General features: G+C 34.3%; 1 protein-coding gene and 1 long non-coding RNA gene across 7 annotated transcripts; one reads left to right on the top strand and one right to left on the bottom strand.

The window, feature by feature from the left end:
* The first annotated feature begins 1,752 nt into the window (after positions 1-1,752).
* LOC102661915 (uncharacterized) lies at positions 1,753-10,947 on the top strand. Of its 6 annotated transcripts, XR_413220.4 has the most exons (8): positions 2,009-2,081; positions 2,156-2,677; positions 3,699-4,057; positions 4,146-4,406; positions 4,950-5,119; positions 10,165-10,310; positions 10,386-10,577; positions 10,666-10,947. It is a non-coding gene; the product is annotated as an uncharacterized lncRNA (long non-coding RNA). The 6 variants fall into 6 exon arrangements; XR_413219.3 differs by having other exon boundaries at positions 1,753-2,677; XR_413225.3 differs by lacking the exon at positions 2,009-2,081 and having other exon boundaries at positions 2,088-2,667.
* A 3,100-nt stretch (positions 10,948-14,047) lies between these two features.
* LOC102670264 (protein MAIN-LIKE 1-like) lies at positions 14,048-17,067 on the bottom strand. Its single transcript, XM_014772243.2, has 5 exons — positions 16,993-17,067; positions 15,814-16,203; positions 15,041-15,682; positions 14,308-14,937; positions 14,048-14,224 (listed from the first exon to the last, which is right to left on the bottom strand). The coding sequence occupies exons 1-5, from the start codon at positions 17,065-17,067 to the stop codon at positions 14,048-14,050; spliced, it is 1,914 nt and encodes a 637-aa protein (XP_014627729.2).
* Positions 17,068-19,484: the final 2,417 nt, after the last annotated feature.

Here is a 19,484-nt window from a genome sequence, read left to right as displayed (position 1 = left end):
TCAATTCCCAACTACTTCCGTTGATATGATTTTTTTTTTTAATATGATATATCTAATTGAAGCCTAACATTTCAAAATTAAAATATATCACCACAGTTAACAAATTTGTTATTAATTTTAATTTCATGTCATTAAATTAAGATATGATCTCATATTTGATCATAAACCCAGTTAGATTGATATTTTTTTCCAGTATGATGTACCGGATTGCAAGTTATAAAATTAAAGTAACATTCCGTTAAATATATTGATTTTATATGTATTATTATTTGGAGGGATTTCATATTTATTTAATAATTCAAGGTTATAAAATAATAAATTTTTATCCAGCATCATTCAACTGATTGAGGTAACTTTTGTTTAAAAAATTGATTTTATATATTTTATTATTTAGAGTAATCGTAGAGTGATCTCATAGGAATTAAATAATCGAAGTTTTAAATAATTTTTTTTATCTTTTTTTTTATTTTCAAACAAAAAAATTGGGATAAATTTAATGGAAAATTAAGAAAGTTTTTTTATCATATAAGATTAAAAAAGCAACCATATATATATATATATATATATATATTATTTAGAGTTAATCTCATAAGAATTAAATAATTGAAGTTTCAAATAATTTTATTATTTTTTTATTTTCAAACGAAAAAATTGGGATGGATTTAATAACAGTAAGGAAGCTTTTTATCCGGATAAGATTAAAAAAAAAAAACAACCAATTTAGAGGATAGCTTCATGAATCAGTAAATTCAAATTAAAGAGGATATTTTCAAGCAAAATTGTTAATTAAATAATCCCAATTTTAAATAATTTTATTATTTTTTGTTTATTTCTTAGCATGTCTAACCGATCACATGTTACAAAATAAGTTTAATTCCTTTAAAAGATTGATTTTATATATTTTATTATTTGAAGTGATCTCATATGAATCAAATAACTTAATGTCATAAAATAACTTTTTTTATCCATCATCATCGAACCAATTGCATGTTACAAAATTATGGAAGTTTTCCTTTAAAAAGATTGATTTATATACTTCATCATTTAGAGTAATCTCATAGAAAATTTTGGGATTGATTTAATGTCAAATTAAGGAATCTTGTTATCCAACATCATTTACTTGACCACATGTTACAAAATTAAGATAACTTTCATTTAAAAATATTTTTTTTATATTATTATTTAGAGTGATTTTATACTTATTTAATAAATTAAGGTTATAAAAATATTTTTTTTATCCAACATCATTCCTTTAAAAAGATTGATTTTATATGTTTCATTATTTAGAGTGATCTCATAAAAATTAAATAATTCAAGGTCATAAAAATAACTTTTTTTAATCCAACATCATCCAATTGATTACATCTTACAAAATTAATGTATTTTTTCTTTAAAAAATTGATTTTATATCATAGACAATAATGTACTTTGTTATCACGTTTTGTTACTAACACTTACTTGAAACACATTCAAAGCAGGATCTAGGAGCTTTACCATTGTGGAATTTTAGAAAAAAATCATGTAAAAAATGAGAGGCACCTTGAAAATATAAAACACTTTAGTTTCAAAAAGATACAAATGGATATTTGAAAACTAAAATATCAATTATAATAAAACTTTACATATCCAACAATAATCTATGTTTGATATGTGCACCACTTGAGGATAACGTCCAAAGGAGCTGTTCCATGCATCTTCATTCGTGTGAGAGATAATATTTAGGAAGAATAGGGAGAATGAGGAATGTAAGATAAAATGCATGCACGGAAGACTATATATAGTATCTATATCCGCAGTATAGTAAAATTACTGGTGTGCCTATGCTTAAAAATTAGACAGCATCCCTTTTAATGGTTTTTTGTCATTTTGGGTGTGCAATTCCCACTCCTCTGGTTGTGCCACGTTGGTTTGTTTCAGCCATTTTTCATTTTGTGGGTGTGCCACATTGCTTGGTGTTTTAAGCTTTCCGGTGGGTTGAGATTTTTTTATTGTTCTTTGCATTTGTGTGTCCAATTCCAACTGCCATGCTTTTCATTTTTGGGTTGTGCCACGTTGCTCTGTTTGCTTCTGGATTCTGAGTTGTGAGTTTTAAAATTCCCGTAGATGCCTGTGTTACCTTCCAGGGCGTTTGTTTTATTGTTTTTTGTTGTGCCAGGGTGTTCGATGCTTAAAGCTTTCCAATGGTTTGGTGTTTTGTATCATCCTGTTATCGTGGTTTGCGGGTGTTGGGAATTTTTGTGCATGTGTGTGTTATGTTTTTTCAGTGCTTTTTGGTTTCATTTTGGTTGGCTTGATTTTCCAGTTCTCTTGCATGGATGTTTCTTTTGTCTTTGTTTGTTTGTTGACGCGTAGGTTGAGGGAGCTGGTGCCGGAGCAAGCAAAAAGCCATGCCTCAACTACGCGGTTGCCTCATAGGTTCCGCTATTGTTCAAATTCAGGTTTTCCCTTTCTTCTTCTTCTTATTATTATTACCCTAACCCTAACCTTAGCTATTCGAATTCCACTCCTCTTCGCGAAATCATGGCGACGACTTTGGTGAGCTCTGTGGGTGGGATGCTTGCAATGCTGAACGAGCCACATCTCTCGGTGAAGCTTCACGCTCTCTCCAACCTCAACAACTTGGTCGAGACCTTCTGGCCTCCTCTGGTGGATTCACTCAACTATGCTGTAAGTGCAGGTAAATTTGAGTCCTTTTGCTTTGAATTTCATCGATTCATTTGTTTTGGGGGGATTGGATGCTGCAAAGGGTAGTTTTGGGGATTATGATTTTGGGACATGTTCATATTGATTATGTTTTCAAAATCAGAGATCTTTTTGGGTTTTAATTTTGATGTAATTAATCTCGTGGGGGGTTCCTATTGTAATTTTAAGGTTTGGTCTTATTTTTATTTTCCCTTCCCAGGATTTTCTAGTTTTAATTTAAGTCCTAATGTTAGATGCATGTGGTTCTTGAGATTTAAGGTGATAGATTTGATAGCTAGCACTGCAAAGTTGGGTTCTCTTTTGTTAATGTGAACGACCCATTTGTTGCTTTTCATTTGGGGTGAGATAAAGGTTGGTTTTTTGGTTCTGGGGTTTTATTTTTTTACTATCCTTTGGTTTTTCCCCTTTGTAAATCTTGAAACTTTGTGCATGGGTATGTATGGACTCTAGGTAATTTTAGTGTGTGATAGGTCTAAATTTATTGTTGTTGTGGTTTTTGGTTTAGGGATTTTGATTTTGATTTGGGTTTTGGATTGTGTGTGGCACACCACACAGAATTGACATTTTACCTACAGCTAGGAATACCAAGTATGCTGAAAACCCTCACAAATTGGCAAATTTCCTTATTGTATGTAATTACTTGCTTATATAGAAATAAATATGAACTTCAAATATGAAACTTGGAGCTCAAACTACAATGGTACATGGACTTTATTTCTTGAACAATTAACAAGATATTGAAATCATCGAAGTTGTGTACTCAACTTAACAATGATCATTGACCATAATCTGTAACTTAGGGTAACAGATGTATCAAAAATAAAATACAGGTAACACACAACAATCTAAACTTGCTTTCTAATTGCTACAATGGTTGATTCCATTCAGAACAACAAAAGTACAATACTAAGGGATTGTAGCAACTATACAAACTGGAGAATTTAATAAACTGAAAAAATTTAAGAGGGGGTTGATGAATATCAAAATTGGAACAGGTATGCATATTCCAAGGGAATCCAGAAACTCAAGGACTCAAAGCAACTTCAGCGAATATCAACAATGATCAGTTTGGTCACAAATTTGAAATTTCATGCAAAGCACCAATGAAAAAAGGTGGGGAAATAAACAAAAACAAGTGAAGGCAATTTGTACCAAATATCAGTGTTGATCAAAGAACCCAATACAGCAAAGCACCAAGAAAGGAAACATTGGTCGGAGGCTGTGAAAACCTGATAGTGTCATCATATCACAGGCTTAAGGTTGGAAAACAATCTCCGAGGTGCTTCTGATATGTGATGATTGAGGACAAAATTGGCTTTATCCTGTGCTGAGTTGTACACATAACTTAAAAATGGTATGCAAATAAAAATATTATATATATATATATATATATATATATATATATTTCAGCTTCTAAAACTGTGATACTAATTCGTTGACAGAATGTAAGATTATTCCTGATGTGGTGAACCTTCTCCAACAAATACAGCTGGTAGTTTGGGCTGAGGCAGGCCAATTTCATTACCTAACATCATAACTACAGATGACATGTTTGGCCTGTCATGTGGATGATGCTGCAGACACAGAAGACTGATATGGATGCAGCACAGAGCTTCGGAGAGATTGCAAGAATCTGTTCAGCATTCACTAATCAATTCTAAAGGCCTCCCTTCTTACCACAAATCCCATGCCTAGAACACAAAGTAATGTATCATTCACTGGAATGTAAATTTATTGATTTTATATTATCATCCTGTCATAAACTGACATGTGTAGTAAATTTATTGATTTTTTTAATCATTACCTTAAAAGTTATATCATATTTTTAATTGATTGACAATATTTTTTTCCCACTAACAGTTCATAGAAATTAAACTTCAAATAAAATAACAGTTTATTAATGATTTACACGTACATGTCCAATAATGTTTCTATTTTTATCTTGTTGATTGCTTCCTGCATTTTTATTTACATAATATATTTCTGATTTTCTGTGTATTTTAATTATTTCCCTTTATATTTATGGGTGAAAACAAATTATACTCAAAATTTCTTTTTTCCTACTTTCTGAACTTGATATGTTGTTAGTTTCCTTTTTTATGTGCATATCAAATAAATATAAAATGTATGTCCTCCTAATGATCTATATTCTTGCATCTTATATACATACTATATTATAGGTTTGTTTGTGGTGTCTTTATACTTTGATCTTTTTTAGCATTGATGGGCTTCAATTTTTCTAAAAGGTCGATGAGGCCATATGTGTTGGTTTAGAAGATTTCTGATGAATAGCTCCTTCAATTCCTATCATTGCCAATGTCATCATTAGTGAACATCTTTTTGAGGTGCTGAGTTCATCAACTGATGGCCGCCTTCAGTTCCCCATCTATGACAAGTACCTCGTTGGCCTAGAAAGGTATCAACCTTTACCTTGAAATACATTGTAGCTTTCTCCTTTGTCTAACTTCCAAATTTCTTTCATGTAAGCCACCTTTCCTTCATTTTGTGTATGTTTATGCATCTATTTTTAATAAAACAATCTCATAATTTTTTTTCTTAAATATATTTTTCATATCTTTAATATATCTTTTTTTTAGTTTATGACCTATAAAATGCTTTATTTTACTACATGATATTTTTATTTTACAATCAGATTTAGACTAACTACATATATTAAAAGTAAAAAAATTGAAAATATCATATAGTAAAACAAAATATTATTTAGGCAGTAACCTAAAAAATAAATATATTATAGGTATGAAAAACATTTAAGCTTTATTTTTCCTTTATTCATTTTTTTGGTTGATAAATTGCTAGAACTAGAATATCCTTAAATTGATAATATATTTTCTGATTTTTTGTGCATTTTAATTATTTCCCTTTATATTTATCGGTGAAATATTATATCCCCCCAGTGTCAGTGATACATGTTTAGTGTGTTTGAGGAGCTATAAGAAACTAAAAATGTGCTACAAGAACAAGCTAAAATAGCCGTGATAAACAGGTCACTATAATGGTTCAAAGGGGAAGCAAGATTTGATTAAAGACATCTTGGTGTGTGGTAACTATGAATAGATGTTGATATAAGTTTGATCTCCAAATCAAATTCTTGCATAGTATTTGATAAACATATTTGATTTGACTATCGGAGCATTCTTGCATGTTTTCTCCAGTGATTGTCAACAATAACAAATTTTCATACATGATATTTTTTTTTCTTTTAAAATATCTAATATAAAAATCCTTCTTAACATGATTTTTGATTGGTATTCTTTGGGCTTAAAGGCCCAACCCAAGTTACATTTTTAGCCCTTAGTCCTTCATTTCTAGACAACAACACCTTTAGTCCATTTTTACATGTTTTGATAATGAGTGTTGCTAGGTGCACCCAGCAAAGTTTTTAAATGGCAAAAATGCCCCTAGCTTCTTTCTTCCTTTAAAACGTATTTTTTTTAGAAATGCAGTTTACGTCATTTTTGTTGGTTGTGCTTCTCTCGTTTTCTCTTTTTCCTGTGGCATTGTCTCTGGTTCGTGGGTTCGTTGGGAACGGTTAGGTGCGGTGAAGGTGAAGGTACCGGTGTTGAGCGTTGCGGTGGTCGATGGCAGCAAACGAGGCACGCAGAAGGTGGTGACTGTGTCGGGAATGTACGGATCACTTACGGATCAAGTTGGTGTGTTAATCTTATGGATCAAGTTGATCAGTAAGTGACTTACGGATCAACTTGATATGTAAGTGTAACACACCAAGTTACGGATCAAGTTGATCCGTAAGAATAATTATTTTTAGTATTTGATGTTTTTTGAATTTAGTTTCCTTTTTTTCTTTGAGTTGATTAGATGGACGAAGATGAGTGGATGTATGAAATAATGTCTGGACAAGCGGATATAGATTATGAAAATGCAGAAGCATGTGGTGCAAATGAACCACATGTTGATTGTTTCAATGCATTCAATACTTCTCAGGTTATAATGTTAATGTTAGTCACAGATTTAATAAAATGAATACTGGTAGAAAACTTAAATTATGTGGATTGCTTTGTAGGTATTTGAGTGCCAAGAGGATGTTTTTTGATGGGCTCGATCCATTACTCATGAAAACGGATTTGTGGCGGTGATTTTAAGGTCGGACACAAACACAAGTACTAAAGGAAGGACTATGTTTGTGTTAATTGGATGTGAAAGGAGTGGCGAGTATAGGTGTAGGAAAAAAGAATTTATCAGAAGAGACACTGGGACTAGGAAATGTAGGTGTCCCTTCAAGCTTTGTTACAAGCCAGTGATTGGAGGAAAAGGCTGGATGGTGAAGTTGATTTGTGGAGTGCATAATCATGAATTGGCCAAGTCATTAGTTGGACATCCATATGCGGGGCGATTGACTAAAGCTTAAAAAACACTTATTGCTGATATGATGAAGTCCATGGTGAAGCCAAGAAACATTCTGCTAACTCTGAAGGAACACAATGCCAATAGTTGTACGACCATTAAACAGATGTACAATGCAAGAAGTGCATTTCGTTCTTCCATAAGAGGAAGCGATCTTGAAATGCAACATCTGATGAAGCTTTTTGAACGTGATCAGTATATTCATTGGCATAGAATAAAGGATGAACACGTGGTTCGTGATATCTTTTGGTGTCACCCTGATGCAGTGAAATTAGTCAACACATGTAATTTGGTGTTTTTGATAGACAACACCTATAAAACACACCGGTACAAACTCCCATTGCTTGATTTTGTTGGGGTGACACCGATTGGGATGACATTCTCTGCTGGTTTTGCATATGTGGAGGGTGAACGCGTTAATAATTTGGTCTAGGCTTTACAACGATTCCGAGGCCTTTTTTTAAAGCGTGATGCCCTCCCTGGAGTTATTGTCACTGACAGAGACCAAGCATTGATGAATGTAGTGAAGGCTGTATTCCCTGACTGTACAAATTTGTTGTGCAGCTTTCACATAAACAAGAATGTGAAGGCCAAATGTAAATCACTAATTGGGCAAAAAAATGTTTGGGATTATGTCATGGATTGCTGGGGATGTCTGACTGATTGTCCTTCAGAACAACAATTTGATGAATGCCTGAAGAAATTCGAAATGGCTTGCGCACCTTAGCCAATGTTTGTTGACTATGTCAAGGAAACATGGATAATACCACACAAGGAAAAATTTGTTTCCACCTGGACTAATAAGGTAATGCACTTAGGAAACACAACAACAAACATGTATGAAACTGTTCAACTATTTCTATTAATGTTGATGAATTGATGGAATTGTATTATTGTATATGTTTATTTTTATTTGTGTATTTGAAATGTAGGATTGAATATGCTCACTCGTCTTTAAAAAGATTGTTACAAAATAGCCTTGGAGACTTATGCAGTATGTGGGATGCCATGAACAACATGATTACGTTGCAGCACACGGAGATTAAAGTATCATTTGAAACAAGTACACATGTCGTTGGACATATGTTAAAAAAAACCTTATACAGGAGGCTTCTTGGAATGGTTTCAAGGTATGCTTTAAATCAGATTGCTACTGAATTAGAGCATGTTGACTATGCAGGCAAGAATCCCTCAAGTTGTGGTTGCATGGTGAGAACCACGCTTGGTCTTCCATGTGCTTGTGAGCTATCCAAATATGTTGGTGGTTGCATCCCACTGGATTCAATCCATATATTTTGGAGGAGACTAAGTTTTTCAGACCAAGGATTATCTGAGCCCGAAGTGAGCATCAAGGTAGAAATAGAAACAATATCCAAAAAATTCGAAGAACTTGATGTTTGTGGCAAGTTTACTCTGAAGACTAAACTTTGGAAAATTGCATACCTTGATCAGAATTCGATGTGTCCTCCTCCAGCAAAGGTTAACACAAAGGGGGCACCGAAGAAAGCTATGAGCAGGAACCCAAGGTCAACAAAGCGCGATCCATCTTATTGGGAGTATGTAGATGCCTTTGAATCTATGCAAAATAGCAATGCGTCGGTGAGGCGTACTGCATCATCCTCTGAGCAAGCAAATCAAAGAACGATGATACCCATGTTGGACTAGTTTCAGCCATTTATGCACAACTTCATTGATAAGATTGTTGATTGTTAACTCGTTGGCAAGTGTACCAAATTGTCACAAGTAGTAAAGTACTCGGAAGTCCGAGTGTCGAATCCACATGAACTTTGTTTCTACTTAGATTAATGCAAACCCAATTTAAAAGCAATAGATAAAGAATTTAAAATAAAGATAAGAAAATATAGTAGATAAGATAAAGATTTAAAGATGAAAATAAAAGATTTAAATTAAAAGATGATAAAGATAGAAGATAAAGATAAAAGAAAATAAAAGTAAAAGATGAGAAAAATAAAAGATTAAGATAAAGATAAGAAAATATAAGATAAGAAAAATAAAAGATAAAAATAGGAGATAAAAATAAAATAAAATCAGAATTTGATAAGGTTGGGACCTGGTCTGCCTTGTTTGCCTAGGATGTATGCGTTTATGATTTTTCTTTATCAATTTAGGTGATTCTATTCTACCCACATATGTTCAATTACCTGCCTCTGATTTCTCACGATGACAAACCTATTTTATTTATCTATCTTCCAAATTCCTTTGCAAAGACTCAACAAATAAAATGCATGAAGTATGAATTCTAGATGTTTGCAAGAATGCATGGGCATAAAATTATCATTCTATTCCTAGTAATGATTTTTTTATGAAATCCTTTCTTTTTGTTCTATTAGAAGTTACCCTCTTCCGAGCGTCTAACCCCTAAAACCAATGCATGCATATCTTCTTTAAATCTTATTTAGAAGTTACCCTCTCTCGAGGGTCTAACCCCTAACAGAATATAAAGATGAATAATGCAAGATAAAAGCAAAAAAGATAATAGAATAAAAAACACCTTTGCATTAATAAATAGTGAGTACATCATACATCGCTTGGCTCTTAGGCCTACCAGGCCCTAACTAGGGGTTTAGCCATTCATGGCCATTGAGGGCTTTACAATGGATGGGGTATAAGAACTGATAGGATAAGAGGGGTGAAAGAAAGAAAGGGAGTAAATGAAACCCCTAGGAGAGGGTTCTGTCGTGTCTGTCTTCTCCTTAGCTTGACTCTCTTTTTATAATTGTTGGAGTGGACTTGGGCTGATGCTAGAAATCTTTCTTTTTTGATATTTTTGATATCTTTTGGATTTGTTTTGCTTTTAATCATATCTTCCTGAGACTTCCTGATATTTTGGATATTTTCTCTATCTTTTTCTCTTTTAATCTCTCCTTTTCATATCTACAAGCCATAAATAAGAAAAATATCAATTCTTATCATTTAATACAAAAATAACTGCTAAATAAATATTTTTAAAGATATTTTCAATATATTTTTATCATCAAAATAACTCATATTTAGCAGTTATCATTGATGTCAAAGCTGATGGTAACTGTGGATATCGATCGGTTGCCGGTTTATTAGGTATGGGTGAAGATTCTTGGTCGGTGGTTCGCAACCATATGCTTAAAGAACTTGCCAAATTCTCAGAAGACTATATCAAGCTCTTTGGTGGCACAGAGAGATTTGAGAAATTAAGGATGTTACTACTTGTTGATGGGTTAACCAAGGTATGTAATTTATGTATTTGATTTTTAAGACTTAACTTTAAAATTAAGTTTGACGTGTATATTTGTTTCATTTAGGTGACTACGGATAAGTGGATGGATATAACGGACATGAGACATGTCATTGCATCAAGGTATAACGTAATCGCTGTATCCTTGTCTAAACAACAAAGCACGACATTTTTTCCTCTTAGAAGTCAACCGCTGGCAAATTCTTCATTGCATCGTATAATCTGTATCGGTCATGTGTATGACAATCATTTTGTTGAGGTACATTGTAGATATGAAGTGTTTTTTTTTTATATTTATGCAATGAGTTTTGTAGGATTGAGTTAACACTTTTTCTCATGTACAACAGGTTTATTTAAAAGAACGTTGTCCCTTACCGCCTGTAGCATTGTTATGGTCTAGCAATTGTCATCCTCAGGCGAAGCCGTGGTCAAATTCATATATTAGCAGAATGCAACATTACAAGAGCTTCGTGATGTTCAAGAGAGACTATGTTGACATAAATGATGATTGAACATGTAATTTATAATGACTGATCGTTTTGAATTGGATATTCACATTTATGTGTCTTTGTATATTTGTTACGCCCACAACAAAATTATTACTTAATTCTAAAAAAGCATGTATGATATATCGTTGTCTGAGTTTACAACATATTGTGAAAAAACGTGTATGATAAATTATTATCTGCATTAACATAAAGCGCGTGAAAGGACCTTGCACAACATGACTACACATGCAGATCTAATGCAAGCTAAAGCATGTAACGCCATTGGTGTAGTTGACAACACATACAGAAAACATGTGTATGCGTATTTTTAATCTTTAAAAAATGCAGCACTGATATTAAAACTCATCTATATATATGACATAGCCTAACACTGTAAAAAACCACATGTTTCAGTCGTAACCCAACTCTTACAAAAAACTATGGCATTCATGGGAGAGACAAGCAGTCAGACAGTTGTGAACTTCACATTAGGTTTTATTTTTCCAAATGGATCCATTGGTCACAATGACAGTGGTGTTTCCTTTCAAGCTTCCACTCAAGTTCCTATTCGAGTACCTAATAGTTGTGATTTTCAAACGTTAAAAACCAGAATACACAATACCCTTAAGCTAACTGACAAGCAAATTTTGGATGAAATTTACTACCGACAGCCTTTCACATATGCAGGTAATCAATTTCAGTTTCAATGTATGCAACTAAAAGATGATGCTGATGTTAACACAATGTTAATGTGTAATCATGAATTTTCGTTTGTTGGTCCGATTGAGTTATTATGTAGCATTGCTATAACACCAGATGGTATTTTAAACTTACTTCAAGCCACTATGACCCCTACTCATGATGCCCTGCTATATTACAATGGGAGGTGGAACATGTCACGCCAAAATGAGTTTGTTGGTTACTTGTTCACAGGAAAAAATCCTAAAAAGTTTGACATACCCACCGGATGTACCATGGATGAACTGAAAGATTCGATCAAGCAAGTTGCGCCTTCTGGGATTCCCCCTTATGGTATTGATGAAACACAAATAGTAAGACAATTGTTTTTTCGGAAACCAAGTCACCATGAGTATTCAGAAAAAAGTTATAAAATTCGAAATAATTGAACTCAAAACCAACGATGACGTGATGAAGGTGTTGATTGAGTCTAATGACTGGAAAAAGATTGGGCCAATAGAAATTTTAGTTGTTTTCAGTAAACCTGTACCGGAAATGGAAGAAGAGTTGTCCTTGTCGCAAAATTAGCATGAGTTAATTGTAGTATTTGATGCAAATTTAATTTCGTTCGACTATATTGAAGTTAATGTACTGTTTGAATTCATGTATCGCATAATCGTTTTTTTTTATTTTTCTGGAAATGGAAGATGAGTTGTCGTTCTCTGTTAAATTTGATTTCTACTACTTTTAGTTTTTTGTCGGTCTTGCAAATTTATTTTAAATATAAAAAAAACTACAACAAACAAAAAATAACAATTAATTATTTAAAATCGAGTAGTTCATTTTTTTTAAAGAAACTACTATAAGATCGAGTAGTTCATTTTTTTAGTGTCTCAAATTAGAAGGTTTTATTGTTTAGTCTCTTAAAATAAAATATAAATGTTACGCCTAATTATAATGATGTTGTTGTTATTACCTGGCAGTGAGGGAGAGGTGTGAAATGTCGGGTCTGAAAACAGAGGAGGGTTTGATGAGATCAAGGTTTGTAGTTAAAGAGTTGGTTATGGGAAAATTGTAAACAATTGAGATTGTGTAGCCATAACCAACTGGTGTTGCTTCCAACGATGAAAAGGAGGAGCAAAAGATGAGAAAAACACCGAAGATAGTGGCGGTGGCTTTAGTCATTCTCCATCGTGTGGCCATAGTGTTAGTGTTGAAGTGAGTGTGTGAATAAGGATAGGAAATGATGGCATGATGGAAGCGAGGCAAGTTGACTTGACTATCGTTTCTCATATTAACATTACTTGTTGTCTTTTTTGGAACCAACCACCAACAATATTTTCCCACGTGTATTTGTTATAAGCGAATCATGTTTGATGCAAATGTAATTCGGCAATTTGTTCAAATTATGGCTCTTTCGCTAGATATAAAGTCACTTTGGCAAGCATCCACCATTTTCACTTCACATTAGGACTTTTCTTTGCACCAAGGAATTTTTTGTATTTTTTAATCATCCCATTCGTCAGAAAAAAAAAAAGATTTCTCATTAATTTGAAATTCAGTTAGAAGTTAATTAAAATTTGATTAAAAATTATTTTTATTAAAAATCAAATTTGTGTATTATTCAAACAATTCAACCTTAATTTTTATATTAACCATTTGTATTCAGTCATTTGAATAACTTAAAGGAATGCTTAGATTATAAATAAATAAATAAATAAAACTTAGATTCAAGTAGAACTAAAATAGTCTATTTTAGAAATAAAAATATTTACAATTTTTTAAAGGAAATATTTACAATTATAAAACCTATACTTTATTTTTAAAAGTTAAAGCTGTGAAAAAAATGAAAATTTAAAATTGAAATTCTAAAAATTAAAATGAAAAGCATTATATTTGAAGTATAAATTCACTAGAAAATAAGTTATTTTCAATGACATGTATTGGTGTAAAGAAAGCCATGATCATGATTAGATATAAACGTATTAAACCTTCTAGTGTTGGCCAAAAAATGGGGTTTTAAGTAGTATGTATAAGGTTGTAGATTCTAATTTCTATAAGACTATTGTACACCAAGAAAAAAAAAAAGATCTAAACTTATTTTAAATATTGATTCTTTTTTTTATAATGTATGTTCATCATAATTTTTCTCTTGTTTAAGGGGGTGAAAATATTCTAGAAAAAATAAACTTATGAAAAAATAAACCTATAAGTATATGGATTATATGCTACTTGGAGTAAATAAACTACACGCTGAGCTTAATTTTGATTGTTTCAGTTGACTGTTTCACTTGGAGTAAATAAACTACACGTTGTTATTAATTTACACGTTGAGCGAGTTGATCACAATCCTATAATTATACCTAGTATAGCGATAATTAAATTTTAAAACATTTTGAAAACCAACATTAAGCTAGATTAGGCAAAGGGAATACACAATTAATGGAAATAAATAAAACTAACATTACTAATGGAAATAAATAAAACCAACATTACTAATGAAATGGGTTCAAGTACAATAATTGTATATACATCGAATATCAATATAAAACATGTAAATAAACTATGTCTGATCCGTGCATCGCCTGCATCGAGACCTAACATATACTAGTTGGTCCTGTGTGACACTTTTGGCCATCCTGAGACATTCTTCGATCACCTCATATGTCGATGAGCTTGGCATGACCACCCCTAGGCTTAGATGGCGCTCCAACCTCTCAGCAATCCCATAGCAAACTTCCTGTTAAATAAAAAAAAAAACAGATTTGAAAAATTATTATGAAAATATTGACGTAAATGACGTAAATTATTTGTATTACTTACCACTGCATGTCTAGGCTCGTCCACAACGGGCCTCACAGATGTCAATGGTTCTCCTGGCTCCGACACGTGAGGGATATCTGTCTCTGGGACTTGAGGGACGACTCGGGGCGGCAGAGCATGACCATCTGGCGGAGGATCTGATGCCTGGCCTGGTGTCATGAAAGGATGCGAAATGTGGAAGAACCAGTCTATGTAGTCGCTGGCACACTGACCTGACACAGTGCACACCTCACCTGCTGCAACCATATGATCCGAATAGTGCATCCACATGTCGTGTATATCATCATACGACACCCATGAATCGACAGGCGGAGCAAGAATGGTCTGGGTGTATCCAAAATTCCGCATGACCCTCTCTGGTCGATAATACACAACAACAGGCCCCCAGCGCAGGAGACCGGAATAACATGAAATCATATGGGAGTCTCGTACTGGTTGGTGCTCCCTATATGGGATCCAACAGACATCCGGAATCCGGAGTCGGTCCAAGCGCTCCCTGTACATTGGTGTACGTATGTTTTTCACGGTCTTCTTCGTAGCAATCCACCTATAGGCCCGCGATGAATCCTCGTCATAGTCCGAATCAACAATGGACTCTGCGACTGAGGGAAAGTGCTCGTATATCCAGCACTACAGAGGTAACATGAAAATCATAAACATTAATAGTGAAAGTCTAACAAAATTTAAAGTTAAACATTGTTGAACCTTAATGAATGAAAAACATGTTTGTTACCTGCAACAGTGTGATGTAACCGCCAAACTGTCGGCTACTGCTTATAGAAGCATCATTCAAGTGGTCGTACATATGCACCAGTGCAGCTACTCCCCAAGTGTACCTCCCGGTCTGACTGAGGTCACAAAGGGCCTCCAAAAACACAACATGAACATTGATTGCATTCTTGTTAGCAAACATAGTGCAACCTAAAAGATGAAGAAGATACGCGTGAGCAGCAGTTGTCCAATGACCTGCTTGACATCGGCGCTCATAGATATCACGTACCCATTGCAGGCGTATGTACGATCCATGACATTGTCCTGTTTCAGCCCTGACAGCCTCTGCAGAGACCGTCAATAAGTCCACCAACATCTTTACCACATCATCCACGTGCAAAGGCTGAAAGGCATGCAAGTCGCCAACCACGGGCAGATGCAGAAGAGAAGAGACATCGTCCAACGTGATCTTCACCTCTCCCACAGGGAGATGGAAACTAGACGTCTCCCGGTGCCACCGCTCGACAAACAAAGACAAAAGTCCCCGATCACCAGTGTTTACCGAACACGCGATCAGAGGACTTAGTCCTGTCCCAACAACTAGCCCCTCAATGGTAGGGACAGGCCTGCCTAAACTATGCACCTTCCTCCCGTGAGAGGATAGCTTCAACTCAGGATGCTCATGAATTGAAGTTTAAAGGAACACACAATTCGTTAACATCATCTTTTAAAGGAAAACAAATTTCAATCATAAAGTATAATTAACAACTAACTAAAATTCAATATTATAAATACCTCTCCCATCCATACACTGCCTGCAACGTGATCCGCATACTCGGTCAGCACGGATGGGTCGCTCGGACCACCCGGAAACCACTCAGGCTCATCCTCAGTAGCCTGTGCGCCTGTGTCTACAGGAGTGTCTGCCCTAGTGTCATTGACATCACCTCCTGCCATCAGCTCATATGCATATACGGCAGCCCCAACCGAAGCTCCAACAGCCTCGGTCACAGGGACCACTGGCTCATCGTGCTCAGTTGTGACAGCTACTCTCTGTCTACGTGCGGATGCGGTAGGTCGTCGACGCTGTGGAGCATCATCGAAATCATCACGATTTCGTCTGCCCACACCTCTGCTAGTAACGTGACCTAAGACACGACCTAATCCTCTGGTCCTAACCATAATCTGCAAATCAGTACCGCAAATTCCATCACTGATTTCATTCACTCAAATTTCATTGGTCTAACGCAAATTTCATCGACTCAAAGTCATGCAAGTTGTCAGGATTTCATTTACTGTAGGGTTGTCATTTAGTTAATTATTTATTTGCAAGTTGCCATGATTACATTTATGTATTTGAAAAGTTTAGTTTAAATGTATATTTTTTAGAAATTTTAGACAATTAAAAATCTATCAAACCCAATGTTAATATTAGTTGAAGTTAAATTTTGAAGGTGCATTTATAATACTGGATGTATTAGAGGTATGCACCATATTAAGCGACTAGTATTTTTACTCTTTTTTTTATCAATAATTAGCTTAAACTTATACCTATCATTCATAGAGTTTTAGACTTCACACTTTCATGCATCGTATCTAAATTAATTTCCTGTTAGTAACATGTATTGTCATGGACTTGTCAAATGGACCATATCATTTAAGCTTTGAATTTAACCTCTAAAATCAGGACCTCGTCATGAAAAAACTCACAATCCTCATGTTGTTATGTGCACGACTATTTTCCCATCATATTCCTTAAAAGAGACCACTCTTCACTTCACTCAGCTATGTGTAAGACGAAAAATATTTATATAACAAAAATCCACTTTCAAACCAATTACACACAATCCAACTATCGTCACCTACATTTCTTCTTGTTGGAGTGTCTTGTAAATACTCACTTCAATTCCATTCATCAAGACAAGGCACTAGCACAAGAAGACCAATTACTAACCTATTACCAAAGAGGCATACCTCAGCTGACCTTCTAAATGCAAGGAACCCAAAGAACCTCACAGTCCTTCTAAATGCCACAGCCAAGAGTATCATCTTTCATCACAGTAGTAAGTGAAAGAAAAAAAAATAACAATAAAGCTTTTTAATAACTACCTACAATATGTGGTTAAAAAATTGATTGGATTCACTTTTTTCATGAGTGCTTATAGGAAAAAAAAATAGAACACATTAAATTTCTTCTATCAGTATGTACTTTAACTTCCATAGACACTCTAGTAGCTTTTCCAATAGCTGATACATAAATCCATAAATCCATTATGGATTCAAGAAAAAAATTCATTTCATTTTACATTCCTATTTTCTTCTATGAATATTTATAAAAAAAAAATTATTTGAATAGTGCTTAACTAGTTTTTTTTTAGTCACCAATTCAGTATATTCAATCCTGAATTTTGACCACTCAACTGTTGTAGGTTACAGGAATGAAACTAGAGCTAAGGGTATAAGGTTCATCCAGAGTAATGGCACCTTGGATGAAACCTATGAAGCATACATAAACATAGCCAAGAATTCAAGTTCAAGGGGTGATGTCATTTTGGCAGCAAGTGCATTAGGTAGTCTCCTACTTATGATGCTAAGTGGCAATTACATAAAAGGAAATTACATATTTGCATTAAATCAAATTGAAACAATTGATATTCTCCAAAATGACACTATTTATCAAATATTTAGCATAGATTCAAAGATGACCCTAATAACCAAAATTCCTAATTTAAAAAAAAAAAACTCACTATTTATCAAATATTTAGCAATTTTTAAAATTAAGATTGAAGATTACGAATCAAGGTGATCCGTAAGCTTTTTCCAGATCAACTTGATCCGGAAGAAGCTTACGGATCACCCTGATCCGTAAACTGCTCGAGGAAAGTTTACTGATCAAGTTGATCCGTAAGCATCATGCGGATCAAGGTGATCCAAAAGATGCTTACGAATCAACTTGATCCGTAAGGTGTTTAACATGCTTCCGGATCAAGTTGATCCAAAAGATGCTTACGAATCAACTTGATCCAGAAGCATATTCAACAACTTACGGATCAAGTTGATCCATAAGCATCTTCCGGATCAAGTTGATCCAGAATATGCTTACGGATCAACTTGATCCGTAACACACACCTCTCCACTTACAAATCAACAATCTACCCTATCGGATCATCCTAACTCCGGCAACAATGGCGGAAACGACATGGTTACGACGCTTACCTCGACGGTGGACGGTGACGAAGCTCCCTCAACGGTGGACGATGGCGTTGCTCTTCACGGAAGCCTCCTCAATGCACCTCGCAACCTCTTCATGGCAACCTCCTCTTCATGGCAACCTCCTATTCACGGCAACAATGGAGGCAAGCTCCTCATTGAAGAAAAAGAAGAACCTCTTCCCGCAACCTCCTCTTAACGGCAACAACAAATGGAAACGCCGGTGACGTGAGCAACAACAATACGAAAATGACAGGTGAGGAAGAAGAGAAGAAAACGTAGGAAGAAGAAGCGGAAACGCAGGCGGGGTGGGAGAGAGAGAGTCTCACGTTATTTTTTTTAAAAATAAGTCAAGGGTATTACGACCTTTTCACTACAAGTGCTGGGTGCACCAACAAAAATGCTGGTGCACCTAGCAACACTCTTTGATAATTTGTGATATGATTGTGATGATGCAGGGAATAGTAACATCAGCAATCCAATTTTACGTGCAAGACATGGTTATTAAAACCACGGGGCCAATGTTTGTGACTGCATTTAATCCCCTGCGTATGATCATAGTCACGGCCTTGGCCTGCATTCTTCTCTCAGAGAAACTCCATCTTGGAAGGTACTACCAACTGAAGCAACATTTCAATTGACATGGCTTCTCATCAATGTAAATTTTTCAAATGTATAGTCGTTAATTTCAATAATATATGAATTGAGTCTAAAAAAGATATATTGTCAACAATAACAAATTTTCATACATGATAATTTTTTTTGTCTTTTAGAATATCTAATATAAAAATCCTTCTTAACATGATTTTTGATTGGTATACCATGTAAAATTCCATAATTCTTCAGTGCAGAGATTTTGTTGGTTTTGAGGAGGAAATTATAAAAAACAGAGGAGAGAAGAGAGACAATGCGTATGCGGAGGAAATAGAATTATTCTATTCTAATTCAAATTGTTCTCAGCAGCGATACAATAAATAGCAAAAGATAAACTAATTATATAACAAGAAATTAGCAAAACGGAATATTAAAACTAACTTGCTCCTTAAAGATAGGAACCACTTATTGACTAGGCTAATCCATTAAAACTGACTTACTCCTAAAATATAAGAAACCAACTTATTTATTAAATCCTATCTTAAAAACTGAAAAATAAAATATTATGCAGTTACAAAAGTATATCTTCAACACTCCTCCTTGATTTTGAAACTGCAAACTCCAATTCTTTGAGTTCAAGTTTGTTGATAGGTAGTGACTTT

This window comes from Glycine max, chromosome 2 (genome assembly GCF_000004515.6).
Source record: "Glycine max cultivar Williams 82 chromosome 2, Glycine_max_v4.0, whole genome shotgun sequence".
In the NCBI taxonomy this organism is placed as follows: domain Eukaryota; kingdom Viridiplantae; phylum Streptophyta; class Magnoliopsida; order Fabales; family Fabaceae; genus Glycine; species Glycine max.
The sequence above is the reverse complement of the archived record's forward strand: the minus strand, read 5'-3'. Positions and strand labels throughout refer to the sequence as shown.